This window comes from Meleagris gallopavo, chromosome 12 (genome assembly GCF_000146605.3).
Source record: "Meleagris gallopavo isolate NT-WF06-2002-E0010 breed Aviagen turkey brand Nicholas breeding stock chromosome 12, Turkey_5.1, whole genome shotgun sequence".
Classification (NCBI taxonomy): domain Eukaryota; kingdom Metazoa; phylum Chordata; class Aves; order Galliformes; family Phasianidae; genus Meleagris; species Meleagris gallopavo.
The window spans coordinates 10,931,778-10,953,214 of record NC_015022.2 but is presented as its reverse complement, the minus strand read 5'-3'; the positions used below and the strand labels follow the sequence as shown (position 1 = coordinate 10,953,214).

Genomic DNA, 21,437 nt, shown 5'->3' with positions numbered 1-21,437 from the left:
CCCCCAAGATGCCTTTCTAAGGAAAGGAAAAAAGAAAAGCCTTGTCTGGTTTGCAGTCCTCAGTCTTCCATATGTGCTATTTTTGCTCTCTGGTTTACGGACAATGCATTGCTACAACCTGGGAGTAGAGACTGTATCACCACATTTAGATGACTGTTTACACTAGGAAAAGAGTAAAATAAATAGTTCAGAAACTCCAAGATGGATTACATGTTTGCATATAAGTAACTATGGAAAGTGCTTGAGGGCAACAAATACATTACATAAATGAAAATTAATTTTAAAATAGAGACAAAAACATTGAGGGGCTAAATTCATTGCATAGTTTATTTGCAACAGACTAGGTAACCAGCTCTAACTGCAATTACATCTGAAAAATCAGAAAGAAACCAATTAAATTAGGAGTTCCCAATCCCGTGACAGCAATAGTGCAGAAAGCTTTAAAATCTGAGACCAATTCCAAGAAATATGCCTATGATTTAAGTAAATAAACTATTTTCTCAATATAAAAGTTGGAAAGGCTCATGTTTTTCAAAACATAAGCCATAAACATTAGAAAGTGTAAGAAATATGGTGTAAAAGAACAAGTCCAGAAGATATTTTTAATCTGCTGCATAGAAAACTTAGCTGAACCAGGAGAGAAAGGAAGCAGATGCAGCTACTTATTCCTACTGAGGGTTCTTTGCTTTTCAGCATGCTCCACAATTTTTTCTTCTACGTAAAGTCCCTTTCGCTTTCTCACTGCATTCATGTACTTGCGGGCCTGGTTCTCAGAGTCTGCCTTTTCCCCAAAGTGCAAATATTCCTCTTCAGTGGTTGGTACCCAGAATGGATCACTTGAAATGATCTATAAAAAGAGAGGGGAAAAAAATAATAAAGTAGCATAAAGGTTTCCTAGTATTCTTAGTACATTTCAGGTAATTTTAATCTCTGAAGTATACAGCATGAAGATAGAGTGGATAGTTTTCTGGACAGCTTATTAGCTACTTAAGCACAATACATGAACTAGGAACACCATGTAGCATTCGTCACAGAAAGCATGGGAGAGATTTTGAAATTCAGTTGTATTTATCTGTGTACAAATTTATTTTAAAACAAATTTAATGGCCAGCCGGTAACAACAACAAATAGCATTTAAAACATTTTTGGTTTTGAAAAAGGAATTCCTTCTTTAGAATATTATGTCACCACGATCTTATCAGAATTTATAACAACTGAACATTTCTGTCTGTAGATTTCCTCCCTAGATGCAGCTACAGGTAATATTTTACCAAAAGAAGATCAGAAATGCTGCATCCATTTCTTAACCAAAATCCTCATGGGAGAAGGAATGCAGTACATGTCAGTTACTGTGAGAGCAGTGATAGTTATGGCAATAATTGAGAACATCACTCCATGATCATTTCTGAAGTCTAATATTAGCACTGATAAGGACAGAATAAACTTCCCTAAATTCTGACTTAGTGTAATACACCATTTATTTCGACAAATACTTTTAACTGCCATATGCTATTTCAAGCCAAACAAAATTACTTAAAGCTCATCTAAGTGACATAAACTAGAAAGAAGGAAATAAAAAAAAAAAATAAAAAAAGGGTTAGGACAAAGATTTTTCCTAGAAATAACAAATACCAAATTTTATACCTCGGATGCTAAATAACACCTAAAACTATGAGTGGAATTACATATACAGTATATAGAAAGTTAGGACAATAATTGCAGTACGTAGCCTGCTCAAATAGTAATGCCTCCTATTTATTTCCACAGAGACCTCATCAGATACAAAAAACACAATAACATGTTGTGTTGCTCAACAGAGCACGTTCTCAGCTATAGAACAGTATTCCTCAACGCAGACTCTGCTGCCATCTGTTACATGGCAACATGTAATGGAATATTGGTGGGGAGGGTTCATTCTCTACTGCCATACCACCAACATCCAACACTGACCTCATGAGCCAGCATCATAAAATAGGAAGCATTACTTTTGGTGCAGTCCCCATAGAAGATGGCTACTTTCTATTAGGAAATATTGCAGGTTAAATCCTGCAAAATAGAATGTTAAGCCTCTAAGTTAAAAAAAAAATAAATAAATACATACTAATTTGCTACAGTTAAGTACATATATAGTCCTGGTAAATTAAATGGGATATCATATTATATTATCATATTATCATATTATATTATCATATTATGCTACAAGAGATCTCTAGCCTCACTTATTTAGGTGGGAAATGAACATACATAAAGTTGTCTAGCTGAAAACAAAGGCAAGCAGAACTCATAAATCAACTGTATGAAATTCTGGTTTCCAAATGATTCTGCATTTATTTTTAACATACAAATAAAGGTTGTCTAAGCATAGAAGAATCCACATGAGCTATACCCATTCTGGTGTCTTATACAGGGACTTTCTACCAGCGCCTTGAAACTTCAAGGCAGTTCCTTGACAGCATATGCCAGTAAACAGAAAGTAAGTGGGCACCACTATGCACTTGAAATAAAGAAAAAGACAGTGAAAATTGCTGGGTTTTTTGTTTGGTTGGTTTTCCTCCCAGCTCCTGGGCAAACACGCATGTTGACTGGATCAGGTTGTTGTGATGTTCATACTAATCATCATCATGCTGGAAAAACACCAGAGACTTCCCCTAGTCAGGACCCATCTAAAGAGTTGAACAAATGAAAATGTCCAAGTTCAAGAAGAAACACAGGAATGAGAAGTGACTCATACTCAATAGACATGCTCCAGAACTACTGCCTAGGGAGAGCATGCAGCTACAAACTATACCAACTTAAAAGGCTGTTACTATTCCCTTTGATTAAGTTCTTTCATATCAGCAAGTTATCTAATTCCCAAATTACATTCTGAGAGAAACAATGAACAGTGGTTCCTGAAGAAAAGTGAAAATATACTCAAGACTGAACTTACAGGTCTAATGTACCACTGCACTGTGCAGAGCAGAACTGGAAAGAGATCAAAATTAGGTTTTGAAAGCCACATCAGTACCCGCAGGAACTGGCTTTGCATCTCATCACGTCTAAATAGCTCTGGTATTACATTCTGCTTCTGGAACAAGTTATGGAGGCACTTGAGAATTCCTCTTTCTGAGGATCATACCCAAGTGTGGACATACAGCAGAAGATGTGGTTAATTAGACACACAGTGCTTGTAGTAAACACTGGGACAAATAAAGAGAAAGAGGAAGCCAGATCTACTGAGTCAGCTGGAAATGGAGGCATCAGTTGTGCTCTTCCTTTAAGAAGTCAGCAAATAGTCATGTTAATATAACTCTAGTGTAACTACACAGAGGTGTTATTGACACAGTAATAAAAAAAAAAAGGAGATTTTCTGATTCTTAAGTTCTGACTCAGTAAGTGAAGCTGAGGACAAGAGTAGGCTACTCCTCTTCACATCACATTAATGGATCAAAGCAGATGCACCTAGCAGTTGGCATCCACCATTCCCCACATTCTGTACATATGCTGCAAGAAGGCAAAAAAAAAAACAAAAAACCAACAAAAACCGAACATAAATGTTTCCCTCTGATGCTCCATGATTGTTGAATTTAATTTGCTTACAACAGTAGCTGGCAGAACCATGGGTCTGGGCTTCTTGGAATCAGAACTGAGAAGTTTTTTAACCCCTGAACTATTGTTCATATTCATGGGAGCCATGTAGAGAAGACTCTGGAATCCATGACAGAAATCATGTTTTTGTCAGGGTAGAGTCCTAAATAATTAATAAGATTCTAAATGTACCCATCCTTCTGGAATAAGATGCAGCCATTTAACAGGGAGTGTTTACTGTGTGCTCTGGAGGCTCCATGGGATCAAAACAGAAAATAAAGAATAAAAATTATGAAACAACAGAATCATTAAATACAGGCTGATGAATACGTTCCATAGCTCACTGCAGAACTACAAACCAATTCTAAGTATAAAAGAAGCAGTGTTTAAAATGAAATCAATAAGGATTAGACACTTCAAAAGATTAGATTACTTCAAATACTTTAAGTGTAGAGGTATTCCTGAGAAAAAATAAGTAACTCCAAAGCAAAATGCTTCATTAAACATCACAACTATTCAAACTAACACACCCAAACAGTGATGTCTCCCAAGACTTGTTTAGTAACAGCATGCAGAGCAACATGGGCAAAACAGCTGTCATTTTCTTTTAGCCTAACAACTTACACACTAAATATTCAAGCAATGCATGCTCCTATCTTTTTCAGACATAATCTGAATGCCTGTAATAATTAACCAATAAAAATGCAAATAATGAGTACTATTTTAATACTGAAAGACAATACAGTACTCAATTCTGCAAATGATTATGTAAGTTCATCAAACTTTTCAAGACTTGAGTTAGAACAAATTACTTTCAATTCCAGAGAACTTGGAATTTTAAGCCTTAACACGAGGATGATTTATTATTTGCATTTCAGTGGCACCCAGATGGCTCCAATAGTGGTCTGGGTCCCATTGTCTGGTGTATTTTACAAAATGATGGCATGAAACAGCCTCTGCCTAAGGCAGTCTAATTATGCAAAACAAGGTTGAGGGATGCATCAAAAGCAAACAGACTGGATCTGCCTAGTTCATCCAAAAGGTCAGGCAGATCTGGGAACGCAGCCATGTTGCTGGTAGCATTTCCCCTCCTGATCCTTACTGTCTGATGGAGACAAAAACTTTCTTTTGAGCCAAGTAACGTCAATGTGGAAAATGCTTTAGTTGGACCACAAATATAAAGAGCAATCTTACTCTATCCAGTGCAGACTACAAGACTAGCAAGTAACATGTGAACCAACGTGAACCATTTAAGAAGGCTCAAGAGTGACAAAACTCAGCGTGCTCAAGCACTACCAAGGGTAGCTTTTGCGTGCCAGGAACAACATTGTGCTAGAAGTGGTTTCTCAAAAACAACTTCAAAAGAACTATTAACACCATGTCAAAGGGCATACACACCTCAGGGTATGAGAATCTTTTCTACCTTTGAAAAATCAATGCTAGGAAGAACTTCAAGAACACTGACAGTCCAAATAGTGGCCAGCACTCAGTAATGGCAAAGACTATGTAACTAATATGCATATTGCTGATATGCCTTTCAGATACCTGAAGCAGCCTTGTCAATTAGAAGTTACCCCTACTTTTCATGTGAAATGGCAGAAGTTTGCTGAGGTTTATGTGAAATGTGTCTTTGAAAAGCTGTCATCTCCAAACTGAGTTTTTAATAATAAGCTGAGTCATGTTGTAAAAATGCTTCTTCTTTGAGCATAACAAAATGGTGAGAGAGAAGCTTGTATGCTGGCAGTGTTTTCAGCACAGAGAGCACCAGGAAGCACATCCAGTAAGATTAGGTAGATTGAGCTGCACCCATTTAATTCCAGTGGGAAGCAGGTGTCATTGCTGTTCCCACTTAGGAGTACTGAGCAACTGTGCAAAGTGCTGAGCACCTGAAAGACTCATAAAACATTATGCTGGGGATGAGGATGAGATGGTAGAGGGTGGGAGGAAAAGTACATACAGTATACTTAAGAATTTTACAGAAGTACCTACACATAAATGTTCTTAGGGAAAAAAAAAAAAAGTAGTCACAGTTATGTTACTGAAACACAAATTTTCACATTGTACCAGATACTTTGTGTACCAGCTTGTCCATTTTATAAATAGCTAATCTCTATACCATACCCTGAAAGAACAACAACAACAACAAAAGAATTCAACTCATCTTCAGCCTCCCTTTTTGCCAGTACTTTGACAACTCTGTAGTCAAACCTGGGCTTCTCAGAAGGATGTGGCCACTTTGCATCACTATACATCAATTTGCAGAAAACAAATAAATACATCTTCTTAAGATTATTACATATAATTCTATAATATTGATAGCTAACTTCATCACTTGATAAAAATTGCACTGTTTTATTTCTCTCTGTATCTCTATATTTTCTTGCAAAAGCTCATGATTGTAAATTACATGGTTTTGAGAAAATACAATGAAAAAGACCAAGAGCATACAAGCATAAATCCAATTCACTAGTTCCTGTATTTCATTTCTACAGCTATCTGACAAAAGCCTGAAAAAATGAGAAAACAATCAGAAGAGTTTTGTTTCAGAGAGGATTTTAGAGAATATGGAATAACTTGCATTCAAGCTTGAAACATTTAACCTGTAAGTTAATGACAAGAATGAAGATTCCCTACAAAGTAACTTCAATACCCAAAGCTCGTCAGAAGAATCCAGAGATTCCAGTGACAATATTCAAAAGGGCTGGCCCAGGCCTTAAAACACATGAAGTCAGATATGACATTGCTTTTTTCAATAAACACTGTAATAATGAACATTTGCACATTTAGTTAGAAAATAAACTCATTTAAGTTTACTTTGGCTCAAGAACATCATCCTTGTTTGTGCTCCAATCAGTGACAGCTGAGCTTTAGCTGTGACTTCAGTCAGTACCTACAAACAAGGATTAGGGAATTGGAAAGAAAATAAGGAAGCCTGTGGCTTTACTGTTGCATTTTTTCCTGTTACTTAAGAGACACATAGGAAAATCAAAGCCACGCAGCTTTTATTTACTACCTTAATTAGCTTCAGATGTTCTGGTTAATATAAAGACCTTTTCATATTTGAAAGGTTCCAGGTTACTCCTAGAATTTCTTAGCATGCTTAAGCTGACACTTGCACAATGATGTAAAGTCACAATTTATACCTAATAAAGGTTCATGGGCTCTTATGTTGACTCTTATGTATGACTCTCATTATGTTACCCTGTGTCCAGTTTAATGCTGGCCAAACAGCCTCATCCAGCAACTTCCATATGAAACCCTTATTTTCTATTTGAGTTGTAAAAAGACATTTAGGAACGAATAAAAAAATCAGAATACAAGAATTCCAGTGATTCAGGACACATCAGATTCTTATCATATATAACATGCAGCCCTTCTTTTACCTCTCTGCAGAGCCTTACAGCACAGCCTAGGCACTATTCTGCTCAGAAGGAATAGTCAAACAGAATTCAGATCAAACATATTTACAGATCCCCTGCCCCTCCAAGAATAAAAGACAATCAATGCAATCTGAAAGATGTGCATTAAGAGGAAAACCATACATTTCACAGCTTTACAAGAAGCAGTTCTTTGAATATTTCTGCATTTACAGACAATTGTCATTTGAATTGAGCCACATGCATTATTTTCACTATAATACATTTCCCAAATGGGATTAGAGCTTCATTATTCTAAGTGCTGCTCCATCATAAATATCTTCTTGCTCACAGAACTTCATGAAAAGACAAAATGGCATGACTCAGTGCAACAAGTTACTGCTCTACTAGAGTTACACTCTAACTGAATGTGTATAACTAATTCAAGGATTAAAAAATAGAAAGCATTCATTACCTCAAAGCTATATACTTTTAACTAGGAATTAAAAAGAAAGTTTAAATCACAAGCAAAGAAAATACGGCCAAGTCAACCCAATCCACTCAACACAGGGATAGCATAAGGAAAATCATATTTGACTATCTTTTAACGTGTATTTATTTAATCTGGGACCAAACTGAAAGCTCCCACTTCTGGTTCCATTCTTTACAGGCAGAAATAAATTTAAGTATGACAGAAGAAGTGAATAAAACAAAGGCGTATCTGACAAGATAGACCTTGATGCATGTACTGCTCCATTCCCTGGGGCTGGAGTGATATGAACTATACAAGACAAATTAACTGGAAATCTCATTTCCAGAGACTCATTTAAACATCTGTGCCATCACTGATCTCCCTTATTTTATAGTCTACAAGTCATATTAATGAAATAATAGTAATTAAAAAAAAAAAAAATCAATCCTGATTTCTTTAAATATACTTCATACATATAATTCCTATGAGATTAAGTCTTTCAAATTTAAAAATACCAAAAAGCGGTACTTTAAATGTAAAATGGGGAAAACAAGGTGTTAGAAGCAATCTGTGCAGAAAAACCCACGTCCAGGGCATCCAGGTAACGAGCAAAGCACACTGAGGAAACACCACTTGGAATCAATGCAGAGTGGTACAGAAGGGATCACACAGAATGCAGTTAAGGCAACAGACACACACTCAGTAACACAGCAAATGTGAAAGAAAGCCCAGTAGCTACCACACTGCCTATCCATCTTTAACACAAAGGAAAAGACAGCATGAGATCTCACAGAGTTCACGCTGTATCTTACAGTGTGATACGTGAAATAATTGGCATGCAAAAAAATGAATGGTATTTATTAAGTATACACCACGGGTACCATGAATATACCGTGACAACTCACCAGTAACTTTAGACAGTCAAAGTCACACCTAATACTTGATGAAAACTGTTCTCTTGTTTTGTTTTTAGCAGAAGAACCAGAGAAAAGCTTCACAAATTTCTCATGTGATCTGAGACACAAACTGTTTCTTCTGGCTTCCCTGTCATACCACCACTAGAGATTCTGAAAATGATATTTATTTAGCAATTTTGCTGATGAAGTGAGAATAGAATGCATTCCCTCTGCCATGGCTGCACAGAGCCAACATTGCTTGTAGCTTAATAAAGGGCACATTTTGTCAGGGAAAAAAAAAAAAAAAGTGTGACTTTAAGAGCAACAAAATACAATCCTCAATCCTCCCCACCAGGTGGAAAGGTGACCGGTTTACACAGTCATTTTTTTTCCTACTACCACCACATTTTAACTAACCAGCTATAATTACAACCTCCCTTGAGGATCAGTTTAAGAAAATGTCACCAGATGCTGAAATCTCCCTCTCCTATTCATGCCTGTAACTGCGTGGACACTTTCTTTTATGTGAAATTCCTAACATCTGACAGTGTGAAAATATTCGGTACAGTTTAGGGGTAGAAGGGAAGATCACAGAGGCAAGGGATTTTGTTTTTTGCTTAGCATTGCAGCACAGTAGCCACAAATCCTAAAGAAACTGGCACAGACCAATGGTTAGCTGGAACTGTAGTCCTTCTGACTGATATCCCTCTGGGGCACTGATACAAGAGACACTTCAGACAAAAGACCAGTTAAGCCACAAAACCTCACCAGCTGCACTTCAGATGAGGACATCCAAAACTGAAAAAAAAATCTACTGTACACAGTTCTGCCAATTGTTACGGGTATGAAGTATTTAATCTGTACTGGCTCACATCCCTATGTACACCGAGTTGTTGTTGTCTATTTTTTGAACAAACACTGTTTATATGGGTTGCATTTATCCACTGCATTTTTAGCACCAGTAAGGTGGTGCTGTCAAAGGAGATGAGAAGCACTGTTTCAAGGATTCACAACTCTCTTGGTAGCACATGATTGGTTTCGGAGATGCTCTTTTTCCAATTAGGACTCACACAAAATTCCTGAGGCAGTTGCAGGAATTGCTAAGAAAGAAATACTGCTACTGAAGTATTTAACAAATACTCCTATTAGGAAAATCTAGCTACAAGAAAATGAGGAAGAATATATGTAGTGTGAAAAAAACAGCACATACTTTGCAGAGAAACAGAGGTGAATGGACCATAGCTGGTAACTACATGGAGCACTCCTGGCCTCAAAAATCTGTAGTTGTTTGCACTCACAGATTTGACATTTGTCACAAATTTGAAGATAAAAGAATAAGACTTTCTAATCCATTTATCAAAAGCTTCTATGGTCCTAACATCAAATAAAATTCCTTGAAAGAATTAAAAATCTAGACTTCAATTATTTTAAAAAGTTCACGTTATGGGTTTAGACTCTTTCCCCTGCACCTATTTTTAGTTCCTTCAATTAAGTCTTCCAAGGCCTCCTACAATGCAGCTTTGTTTTCTTTAACAAGGAACTCTAATTTAAAGCTTTCCATTTTACTCCTTGAAGATCCGCACTGTAGGAACAAAATGAAGTGCATTCTCAATTGATAACAGCTCTTATTAGCTTTCCCATCTCAGTATTTCCTTTACACCTTTACTTAAACCTGTTCGTTTCCTTAAGTGATAAAGATGAACAAGGAAATGATTTTGAGACGCTTCCATTTACTGTGACCAGACCTGACTTTGAAAGAATTGAATCAATTCCCTTTACCTTTTAACATGGAAACATATGTTGAGTTGGAATACATGAGGACAAAAAAAACCCTGAAGTATCTGTCAATCAGTAAGATTTCTTATTAGCAGTAGTATACCCCCCCACCCAAATAAGTTTATCAGATAACTTATTTTAAAAGGCATGTAAAATTTACAGAAACCAATTTATGAAGAATCAGTTTCATTTCCGAAGCACTCAGTTGATGTTGAAATAAAAAGCATCCCATCTCAAGAAAGTATAACTCCATTTCTGAACAGCACCGTCATTAAATTAAGACCAATATAAAAGCTACATTTTTTCCTCTTCATTTCAAAAATGAATTAATCAAACATCTTGACCACAACTTAACCTTTTCCACTTATTATTCCAGTTTGCCACATCTACAGGAAATAGATCACCACACCAGATGGAGTGAATAGATATTTTTACCTCCCAGTGGCTGAACACCAGCTGCGGACTAGCCAGGCCACTAGTTCTCTTCCTGATTTCATCAGCAAAACCAAAGCTTTCTGCTACTGGCAGTACTGCCTTAATAATAAACACATCCGTTCCCTCCTTCATCTCCTCTTGTAACACTCTGCCTTCTCTTTTGGACAAGACGGCATACACACGACCTGCAAAGACATTACTTTGGTGAGCTTACCAATACATTCATTTTCTGATCCATTAAGAGAAATACATATTTAGCTAGGAAACTTGAGCATTATATAAAGTACATCATTTCTCTGGCTCTCATTCTTCCCTGTAAAATTTTAAGCATATCCATTAAATTTAGACAGACAACACGCTCTGCCAATACCACGTGCAGAATCATACAAATAACAGTTAATAAATGATAGCTACTATATGAATCTAGATAACACACATACTTTGTATATTTTAAAACGTAGGCATGTGATAGCATCAAAGACACTCGGCCAGATTATGTGCCAAACCTGCTTCACTTCAGCTAATCAAATATTAGAGAAACATTACAAGCTTAGTGATGCCACTAAGTAATAACGCTACTCAGAAATCACGGCCCAGCTATCTTGAACAGTTTATTTGGTTCAATGTTTCCCTATAAGCTACCTGTGTCCCAAGTGCTGCAGTGCTACTCTAAGGTACAGAAAACTTGTTTATTGGGTATTTATTACATTTAATGTGTCCCAACTAGCTTTTAATTAATGAATCCTTAAATTTGTCAGCAGCAATTTTTACTTTTCTTTCCCAAATATCAAGTCCTTTGACATACACTGCAGATAAGAACAAAGCACTTTTGGAAAACATTCAACTTTACAGAAGGCATCACGTTAATTTGCAGTTAAAATGTTTTTGCAGGTTAGGTATTCTACAGACAAAAACTCACAACTACATTTCTACTGATGAAAAGAAAAAGCACAGAAAAATATATACACTGAAAAAAATGTTTTAGAAATGCCTTAATTTACAAGTATGAATAATTACTATTAGATGTACAAATTAACTTTAGAAATACCTTACACCAAAGCACAAATTCTTATCAATTTTTAAGATGTTCAAATATTTTATATTTAACTGAAAAACAAAAACAAAAACAAAAAAAAACCATGGACATGTACAGGCAGCTTTTAAACAGTGATCCTTCCTGGAAATAATTAGGAATATCCATTACTTCCTAATTATTCCCACCGATTCTGATTTGGCGGAAAGATACTATTAAATATTATAGTCACATGCATTGATTTGCAGATCTTTTTAAGTTTTTTACAGGATATCAAAGGGAATGTTGGCATAGGTTTATTTGCTTTTATTTTTTAAGTATAGAATCTGGTCCTTGGTAAGGAAATTGAGCACAAGCACATAGGTAGTGCTGTTAAATCTTCCTGTCAGGTGTGGCTGATGAAGCATCAGTTCAATACCAACTGCTGCAGACTTTCTAGTTCTCTAATAAAACATGGGCTGAAGCGTTCTTCCTATCATCACTGATGATTTTATCTGCTCGTGCCCTTACCAGGACCTCCTCACTGCTCCTCTGGCTGAACGTCACCTTTACTACACACAATAGTCTTCTTATTGCTTGAGAGGAAATTGAGGAAATACTTAAGATTCTACATTTCAAATGACAGGAAGATTAAAGCATGTTGCAGAGAAGTCACTCGAGTCTGCCATGCAAGGAGAGCCTTTGTTCGCATAACTAAATGACTTCAAGTCTAAGAAAATTCCAGTGACTACAGAAAACTCGGAGCTATGAAAGGGTCACATATCAGCACAGCTCACAGATCACTAAGTGACTCTGGTTAAGCACACACTGTTTTAAGATTCAAGTTAAATGCACGCATTGCAAAAAAGCATCACGTTGAGGCCACTGTTTATATGTTGTGGATGAACCACACAACGTAAGTTAAAGCCATTTGTTCAAGCAAGTAAGCCCAAAACCACTTTATAGGTTATTAATGTTAAAAGTCAAAACATTTTTCTAATTGTAATAGGTAGGACCTAGAAAAATTTGCATTTATATTAATGAGCTAAGAGAACAATTATCACAAAGCACTTTAGATGAACATATTTTCTAGACATCGTTCATTGAAGACTGGTCTTCCAAAACACAGAAACCAGAAGACAATTTATTTAGCTTACTTCAGGTTTCCAGCAACACGTATTTCATTCATGCAGCCTGGAGTACTGTCTCAGTTTAGGCTATCACAAAGAAGCTATGTGAGGTCTTCAGTTTTACCACTATGGGCAGGTGCCAGTATACTGGAGAGAAACAGGTCCCAATTCTGCACTAATAAGCTGAAAGAAAGAATGGCTTCAGCAGCATCAATCCCTAAAAAATGCCAAGACTTGCTGTTCAAAAATTGTTGAAACAATTACTTTGAAACAATGATGTTACTCAAAAAAAACCTTCAAGATGCTGCAAGATACAGAATAAATAGGTGCATAACAGATTCACTTTAAAGATGTCTTATGTTCAGCTCCTTAAAATATTTAAGTCTTGTTCACCACTTCACTGTACTGCAGCACTCTTCAGAAGGTCAAAGGAAAATGCCAAACAATTTCTGTTTACGCTGGATGCTAAAAAAAAAAACAACCTTTTTTTAAAAAACAAACAAGTTTCATACTGGATAGAAATAGTGTGCAGGTACAACAAGATCAACATTTTCAGGTCTATGGTGATCATAAGCTTAACAAGCGGGGAAAGGAGCTGCTCTTCTGTTTTGGAGTCAGTGTGTTTTCACTTATAGAACGGAGCCAGAGATAATACTATGAAGCTGTGTGAATTGTTCCCTTAAGCGCTCTGATCTAGGGCTTGCTTTCTTTTAAAAAATATAATAACATGAGCATTGCTATCAAATCCAGAAACAAAGCCACAACAGTGTCTGATAAAATCGTTTCTCAATTAATTTTCATTTGCATAAGCAAAACGAAAAGACAGTCTAGCTTTAAGTGTTCTGAACACAAAAGAGTTTGCTATAAAATCTTAGAAACAAGCAGGTAATACAAAGATGCATTAAACTCAACTGGATATCAATGCATGGAACGCCAACAGAAAAAAATTAAGTTATAAAAGCCAATGCTTTATCACAAGTCAACTGTCAATCCTTACTGCAGAGCAAGCATGCTCTTCACTCACCCTCAAGGACAGAGTTTATTGGCTTAAGCTTATCCATAATAATGGATTTGTAATGAACCAGTGCATGTCCATGGCTATCACCATCTAACACACATTCATTTAACTGGACTAATCTGCTTGTACATCTGAGTCCTAAATCACACTCATTAAAAACATATCCACGTATTAGAGTGCCATGTTTCCATTTCATTTTATGGCACAACTGATGAGATGATGCACGTTAATCACATCACTATAAACAATCACGCAGTAGTGGGCATTTTTTGTAAACAGCAATTTAGATTCTGTTCTTCTCATTTAAAATTGATATACTTGCTTACAGTGTCAGGTATCATGCTTGCACGTATGACAGCAGAGTTTTATAGCAAATAACTACATCTTTCATTATATCAACTTCTATGGAGAACTTCAAGAACAAATGTTAGAGTAAGCTTAGTGCTATTGCAAGGAGGCACTAGAGAGTCACTGCAAAAATCTACCAGAGAACAAAGAAAAATCTCTGACATTTTTCTCACCTTTTTCTACCTTCTGATTCAGATACATATTTATGTATCTAACAATTCATGCATTAACTCAGAAAGCAAATTCTTGACAAAGGGTTGTGTTGTCTTACCTAGAACTTCTGCAGTAGCCATAATTTCACAGGTGTACATTGCTGCCATAAGCCTCTGTGGTTTTGCTTGCAAAGCATAACGACAAGCTTCCTTCATGGTGGCAATCAGCTGTCCAGAGAAGGGACCATAACAATCCGTAAGCAAAACTTCTCCCTTGTTTTTACTATTTTTTTCAAGTGACTTTGGAACACTTTGACTGCTCTGTTCATGTTCATTCTCACTGCAAATGTTAACAGTGCAATTGCTTGTTGGAGAAACAGTATCTTCACTTTCTTTATGCTCTACAGCACCACATTCCCCTGAATCCTGACTTTTAGTTGGAAGTGTCTCCCCAGCCTTATTCATTTCCCATTTTTCCACTGTAAAACACACACCCATGAGGGGTTCTTCACACATGGGACCCGAAAGCGTAGCCAGCTGAAATCCACTTACTATGCTGTTGTCGAAGTCTCCATACTTACTTACTTCTTTCTCAGCATTTTCAAGGCACTGCCACACAGAATTTTTATAACCCTCAAATTTATGTAACAAAATATTAGGCCCACATTTCCGTGGTCCAAATGACCAGATATGATCAACCGCATTCCTCCACTTCCTTCCCTGCAGATTTTGCTCTAATTTTTGTTTGAATTCCTTTATCTTGTCCACAGTCTTCTGATCTATTTCATGAGCTTTTTTATCTTCATTCAGAGATGTGCTGAGTTGCTCCATAGTTCGAATCAAGTCACTGTTTTCTTCAAGAAGTCGAGTTACCTCCTCAGGAAGTGGCAATGCTCTTACACTGAGAGTAGCTTGTTTATTTGGAGTAGATATTGTAACAAGCCCATCTGAATCAACCTGAATTCCTTCAGGAATTCTATTTTGGTCCTCTTTTGTTTGGTGTATGACAGCAACTTTCTGCTGCTTTCCTATTTCTTCATTTACCATGTCGACTTTTGGAGGTCTTGTTATCGTTTCTCGAAATGGAATAATAGGTGCTGACACACTAATCTCTATCTTTGCAAACCTGTAAAATAAAGTTTTTTAATTAGCTTAAATTTTAAAATTACTTTTAAAACGAGGGGTTGGGGAAGATCAGGCAGTGGCCTTAACACAGAACAGATGGTCATGAATAAATTGAACTGCAACACGGATTACCAGATAATGCACTTCAAACTATTCAAAATACCACGTACTTCAAAAAGGAAAGTAACAGTACAAAACAAAAGAAAGTACTGTTATGTCACTGTATAAATCACTGGTTCGCTCACATCTTGAAAACTATATGCTGTTCTCCTTCCTCAAAAGAGTTATAATAGAACTAGAAAAAATAAGGTTGGCCAATGGTATGAAAATACAAGCAGTTTTCAGATGTTTCAAGGATACGATAGAAGCCTACAAAACCATGAGAGGCATAAGGAAGGCTAAGAGGGATTAGCTGATAACCAAACCGCAGCAGGCCCTGAACTGCCCATGAACTGAAGACAATGAAGGCCCAACAGAGTATCAGTAGGAGTTTTTGCATCTGGCTGCTCTGTTTTTACTCTTCCTAAGCATCCAATTTAAGCCACTCCGTTGGACACATGGAGTAAGACAGACATTTGCTTTGGACTAGAACAGCTGTTACTACAGTAAGATGCTCTGAAAAAAATGCAGCCCTGGGTAAACTGAAGAGTTTTTGTAAAGAAGTATGAACCATGGTTCTGGAATCTTTTGGGTTATACCAGAGCTAATCTAAATAGCATTTCAAACCACAACCTTTCCTCTTCACAGTTTAGTAGTTTACTAAAGTATACCACTATCAGAGCTCAAATGTAACACACAAGAAATGGTGCAAGATAGCAAGTCCCTCCTTAAAAAAGCTAGTGAATACACCTTGCCACTTTTCCTTTTGGGAGCTGGTACCCAAGTGAGAAAAGGCATCACAAACCATGTCAGGTGAATCAGCAGTGGGGGTCCTGCCACTCTGTGCCTTCAGGTGTTTCTCATTTCTGCTTATGACACCACAAGCACAGAGTTCACGTGCCTTGTTTGGGACATCACAAAATGATGACTCTTGACACCCCATAATTCTTTTAAAAATCAAGTGAAATGGCAACTCACAAAAAAAAAGTCCAAATCATGCTTACAAAGGAAATTGTTAGACAAGTAAATACATAGACTGTTACTAGCTGCTCAGTAACATCCTATCTCGTCATCATTTAATTATTCCAGTAATTTTTTTTCCCAAAGTTGGAATAATGCCAATAATAAGGATTTTACACACCCTCAGGAAAAATGCTGTGCGAATTGCAGCAGTACATCTGTTTTCAGAAACAGTACAAATTTATTGCACTAAGTCACAATAAAGATAACGTTAAAAACGTATTCTAAGTGATTTGGAAGTGATCCATTCTAACTTGCAGAAGAAGTAAGCATTGTCTGATATTAACTGGAAGTGGCACGATCAAGAGCAAAGAAACAGGACTTTGGTCTTGCAACCTTCTTGCATGTTGCTTCCTAATTTTGGGGAGTTCTGTTGCCAGACCTGGTTTCTCTCACAGTTTCTATTTTGTGCGACTTATATCATTACACTCTTCACTGGAATCCTGAAGCTACTGCCATTTATAATTTCTTTGAATATGGCTTTATAAAGGCAGTGAACTAGTTGCTTCTGCACATACTACAAAAAGGTACAGTTGTGATCCAATGGTAAGAGCTGTTTTACTGTAACATAAATCAAAGATAGATGTATCTAACTGACAAAGAAACAGGAAACAGTTACTGAACAAAAATATTCCATCTCCCTGACCCTTCTAACCTTTCCTTCAGGTCATCCAAGCAACGCTGCAGATGAACTTCTCCTGCTGTCACTAGCACATGCTCTCCTGTCTCCTGGATCAAAACTTGGACACATGGATCAGCTTGGTTTAAAAGCTTCATTCCTCTCACCAGCTGAGGCATATCACCTGGCAAAAGAAGGTATTATCAACAAAGAAATACCGAGGAAGGAATACTTGAAGACAAACATATTTAAGTTGAGGAAACAGTAATACTCATTTTGTTGGGAGTCTAAATACAAATGCATAGTTTATCTGAAAGTTTGTGAATAATTTTTAAGTTCTACGGTGCTTCTATAGCAATTTTGTTTTTTTCTATTCTGCATTTAAGCATTCTGAAGAGGAGGAATGGCTTTTCTTTAAGAGTTTACTGTAACCATACAGGCACCCATGAGACAACATGCAAGGGTCACCCCAAGACTATCTGCAGCTTAACAGGAAATTGCAAGCTGAGCCTACAGTGGCCTAATCTTGCTTGTCTTCTGATACTGCAAGCAGCAGCTAACTTTTAGGAAACTTTCACAGGTGTAGATATCTTTGAGACTTCTGTATCTCTAATAGATTTTGCTCAAATAGATTCAGAGGAGTTACTGAAGGAAGAAGTTGGTGATTAAAGAATGACACAGCTTCATCTCCTCAATGAGGAAAAAAGCCTCTCTAGAATTACACAATTTTCAACTTAATATCACACTTACCAGAGCTATAAACTTTAAATATTTTCTAAACTGCTTTACCAAATGAGGATATACAATATATAATTACCTATTAATCAAACATGAGACAAACATCTGCTAGACTCTCCTACTACTTTAGAAAAAAACTAAAAACTGAACAACAAAAAACCTATGTAACTTTAATGTTAGAAAATTTTTGACCTGAATTGGAAGCTAGTTACTTTGTTTCTACTAACATCACAACAAGAAATGGAAATTGGACTGAAACATAGGCAGAGATATGCTACTCTGGTTTGGGTAGTGGGTAGGAATCAATTAGAAACCCAAAGTAGTAGAAATACTGCAAATCTGTGTCAAAGGCTTAATGATATAGCACAGAAGAATGGCAACAGAAGTGAAGAACACAAAGATACACTTTGCTTACCTTCACAGTAAAGGAATACTGAAATGTTAGCATCATTCAGTATCCTACTAGTGATATAGCTAAGTGACCACAAAACGTGCAGCAAGACCTTCTATAACTCACCCCCTACTGAGACATGGGCAAACCAGCTAGAAGAATTCACTAGGACAATGAAATACATCCATATAGATTTATTTGATTTGCACTGGACCTATCGTTTAATTTAATGGATAGAACATAAAGTAGCTCAATCAGTGAGAGTGGGAAGCTGAGCTGCTGTTACACTGAATTCTCCTTTCAAACTTACTTGGATGTTTTGGTTCAACAGCTACCCGCACAATTGGTGTAGCTTCAAAGTTGAGAGGTGTAAAAGGTGGGCAAGCTGGTGATGTTGACAAAGTTGCAGACTTTAGCACAAAATCTTGCAGGCCTCCTATTCCTAAAAGAAATTGGAGAGGAAAAAAGAACAGAAAAGCAAGTGTCATATGAAAAGAGACCAAACACACAATCTTAAAAACAAACAACAACAACAAAAAAAACCTGAAGCTATTCCAATCACAACACCAGAATTAAAAACTCCTCATTGTTCTTATAAACTATTTGTTAAAATGTGTGCAGTAATTTTTCCTGATTCTATCATAAAAAACAAACATTTCAGTACATCTAGTGATGAACAAATTCAATATACATGTAATTTAATATGAAAAAATGGAACCTTTAGTTCATATTCTGTATCTGATTAAAATTTAAATTTGTATTTTGAAAATGCAGGGACAGATCTGTGCTCTCTCCTCCTCACTCTCTCCTAATGCCAGAGGAGGGATAAGGAGAGAAGCTCTTAGCCTCAGCCTTGCATTATCATCCTAATACTGTTCCAGGTTCTTTTTGGCTTGGTCTTATTTATTTGAGAACAGAAACAAAGAGAGTCAGCTTCCACCCTATGAGATCATGAAGGAACTTAAATTCTGAAGAGCCTGTCTGTTGCAGAGTTATCATCTGCAGAATCGGACTGTTTCTACAGCTCTGAAGGCCAAGTGTCTGCCCAGCAGGGTATACCAAAATATGAAAAGATGCTATTTAAGAAAACTTGCCTCAAAAATAACTGGAAGCAGAACAGCATTCAACGGCTTTAAATGCAGGATAGCAGATGCTACAGTGAAAATAAATCCATATAAACTCTGTGTTGCACCTGACCTCTGACCAGCATGTATTTCCTCTTTTTCACTTATTCAACATGTGGTTTAAATGAAAAACAAATGCTGGATCATCACCACCACCAGGGACTGAATAAAGGGATGGTCAGTTTTATTCTGATCTTCTGCAGCTGGTAAAAAGAAAATGATTTAAAAGGGAGGCAAACAGCTTCTTTTCACAATGCAATGTGAACCAGAACAATCACGTTATCAAACCTTGCATCAGACAGACTCAGCATTTTCTTGACAGACATTACAGCACTCTTACTACCAAGAAGAAAATCTAAAACTCTCTGCTCTTGTTCTGCATTTGAAGGCAAAAGTACAAAATTTATGCCTGTGTCTGGCAGCAGTAATACACTAAAATAAAAAAGATCTCTTTCCATGTAAATCTGTTTGACTTACAGCCCGAGTATTTCGATTGCTTAACTGCATGAGCTAGCAGAGAGCAGCGTTCAGCTCTGGTAATCCATTTATTTTAATAAAACTATTGGTAATGAATGTTTGCAAAATAATAATAATAAAAAAAAAGGCAAAAAAAACAACACACCCATCAAACCAAAGATACAAACTTCTTGAACAATTCTTGCATTAGATAATTAAAAGCAAATGCTAACATTTTCTGAATAATACTACAAGAAAATGTAACATAACTAATTCCAAAGTACCACATGACAATAAAAGCATTCTACTATTATGCTGCTACATCAATCTTACCAGTGATCCCACTGAAACATTCTACTTGATATTTAACTTAGGATATTAATGTTAACTGGTTGAATGGAAATGAGAAAAAAAAAGCCACTCCAAAATTATGCTTATATATTTGTCTCCACTTCTAAGATTTTTATGTGTTCAGCCCTCCTTTGTTGTACAGTTATTTTCAAAAAGAAAGGAACCATAGAGAAGAAAAATCTGCTTATGCAAGAAAGATGACAAAAGCAACTGCTCTTATGTTTTAGGTGAGATGAGAATGAAAGCAGCTTGAGAATGAAAGCAGAAATACAGTACTGCAAGTATTTCTGAGTCGTTATATCTCAAAGAGCAACCTAGCCCACTGTGCTCTGTCACACAACTAAATAAAGATGCCATTAGGTAGTTTGTTGCACATTGGTTTTATTTATTTTATTAAGATAAGGTGGAGTTAAATTATTCTAGGGAAACTTTTAAATCTGAGAATTAACATGATCAGGAAACTGCTCCTTTTTATTAACTCTGCCTTGTGATAAATCATGTAAATTTTGTACAAGAGTAAATGCTGAAGTCTGACTCTTCTGAGGAGTGTGTGTAAACTTCAAGACACAACAGCTTGTTGTACGTGAACTCCTTAACGGAAATATCACATATTTCATTACATACTGTGCAGCAGCCTTCACTTCCTAGAACAGAGTCAAAGTACCTTTACAGATTTTGTAATGGATGGCAACGAGCCACAGCTACTAAACGGGTTACTACTGTATATTTCTTTATCCTTTTACTAGAAGATAAAAACAACATGGTAAAATCAGATAATATCATGACAGGACAAGGGGAAATGGTTTTAAACTGGAAGAGGGCAGATTTAGACTAGATATTAGACAGATTTTTTTTCCCATGAGGGTAATGAGACACTGCAACAGGCTGCCCAGCGAGCCTGTGGATGCCCCCTCCCTGGAAGGGTTCAAGGCCAGGCTGGATGGAGCTGTGAGCAACCTGGTCTATGATTCTATGTTTGAAATCAAATTTTAAGACAAGACTCCATATGTTTTTTGCTTCTGTGCCTCGCTAGTAACCACTACACTTTCAATGCTAATTTGGCATCCTTGAAAGGTAAAGCACACTTTACCCATTGAATTCAGCTATTAGGATCCATAATAGATAAAAACTGATGTAATTAGTTTCTCTTGATGTCAAAAGACTTAGCATTTGATGTTCTTTCCAGACACAAAAAATGAAGCAGAAAACACCATGTACAACTTTTTCAATCAGATAAGGAAACAATTCAGTTTGCAGTGTCAAAAATCAAACAAAGAAGAATGAAAGCTGTTTAAATGTTGACTTCTGCCACATTGTTACTGGCCTCAACACATCAGTTCAGTGGATCTTTA

At 36.6% G+C, this 21,437-nt stretch overlaps 1 protein-coding gene across 1 annotated transcript in view; it reads right to left on the bottom strand.

Annotated features, from left to right (window-relative positions):
* Positions 1-308: 308 nt before the first annotated feature.
* EFL1 (elongation factor like GTPase 1) overlaps positions 309-21,437 on the bottom strand; it is a 54,926-nt gene continuing 33,797 nt past the window's right edge. Inside the window, exons 16-20 of the mRNA XM_010717458.3 lie at positions 18,465-18,596; positions 17,062-17,209; positions 14,282-15,288; positions 10,503-10,687; positions 309-847 (exon numbers count right to left, since the gene is read on the bottom strand). Of these exons, the coding sequence (XP_010715760.1) occupies positions 659-847; positions 10,503-10,687; positions 14,282-15,288; positions 17,062-17,209; positions 18,465-18,596 (1,661 nt within the window). The 3' untranslated portion in view covers positions 309-658. The remainder of the gene's footprint in view (positions 848-10,502; positions 10,688-14,281; positions 15,289-17,061; positions 17,210-18,464; positions 18,597-21,437) is intronic.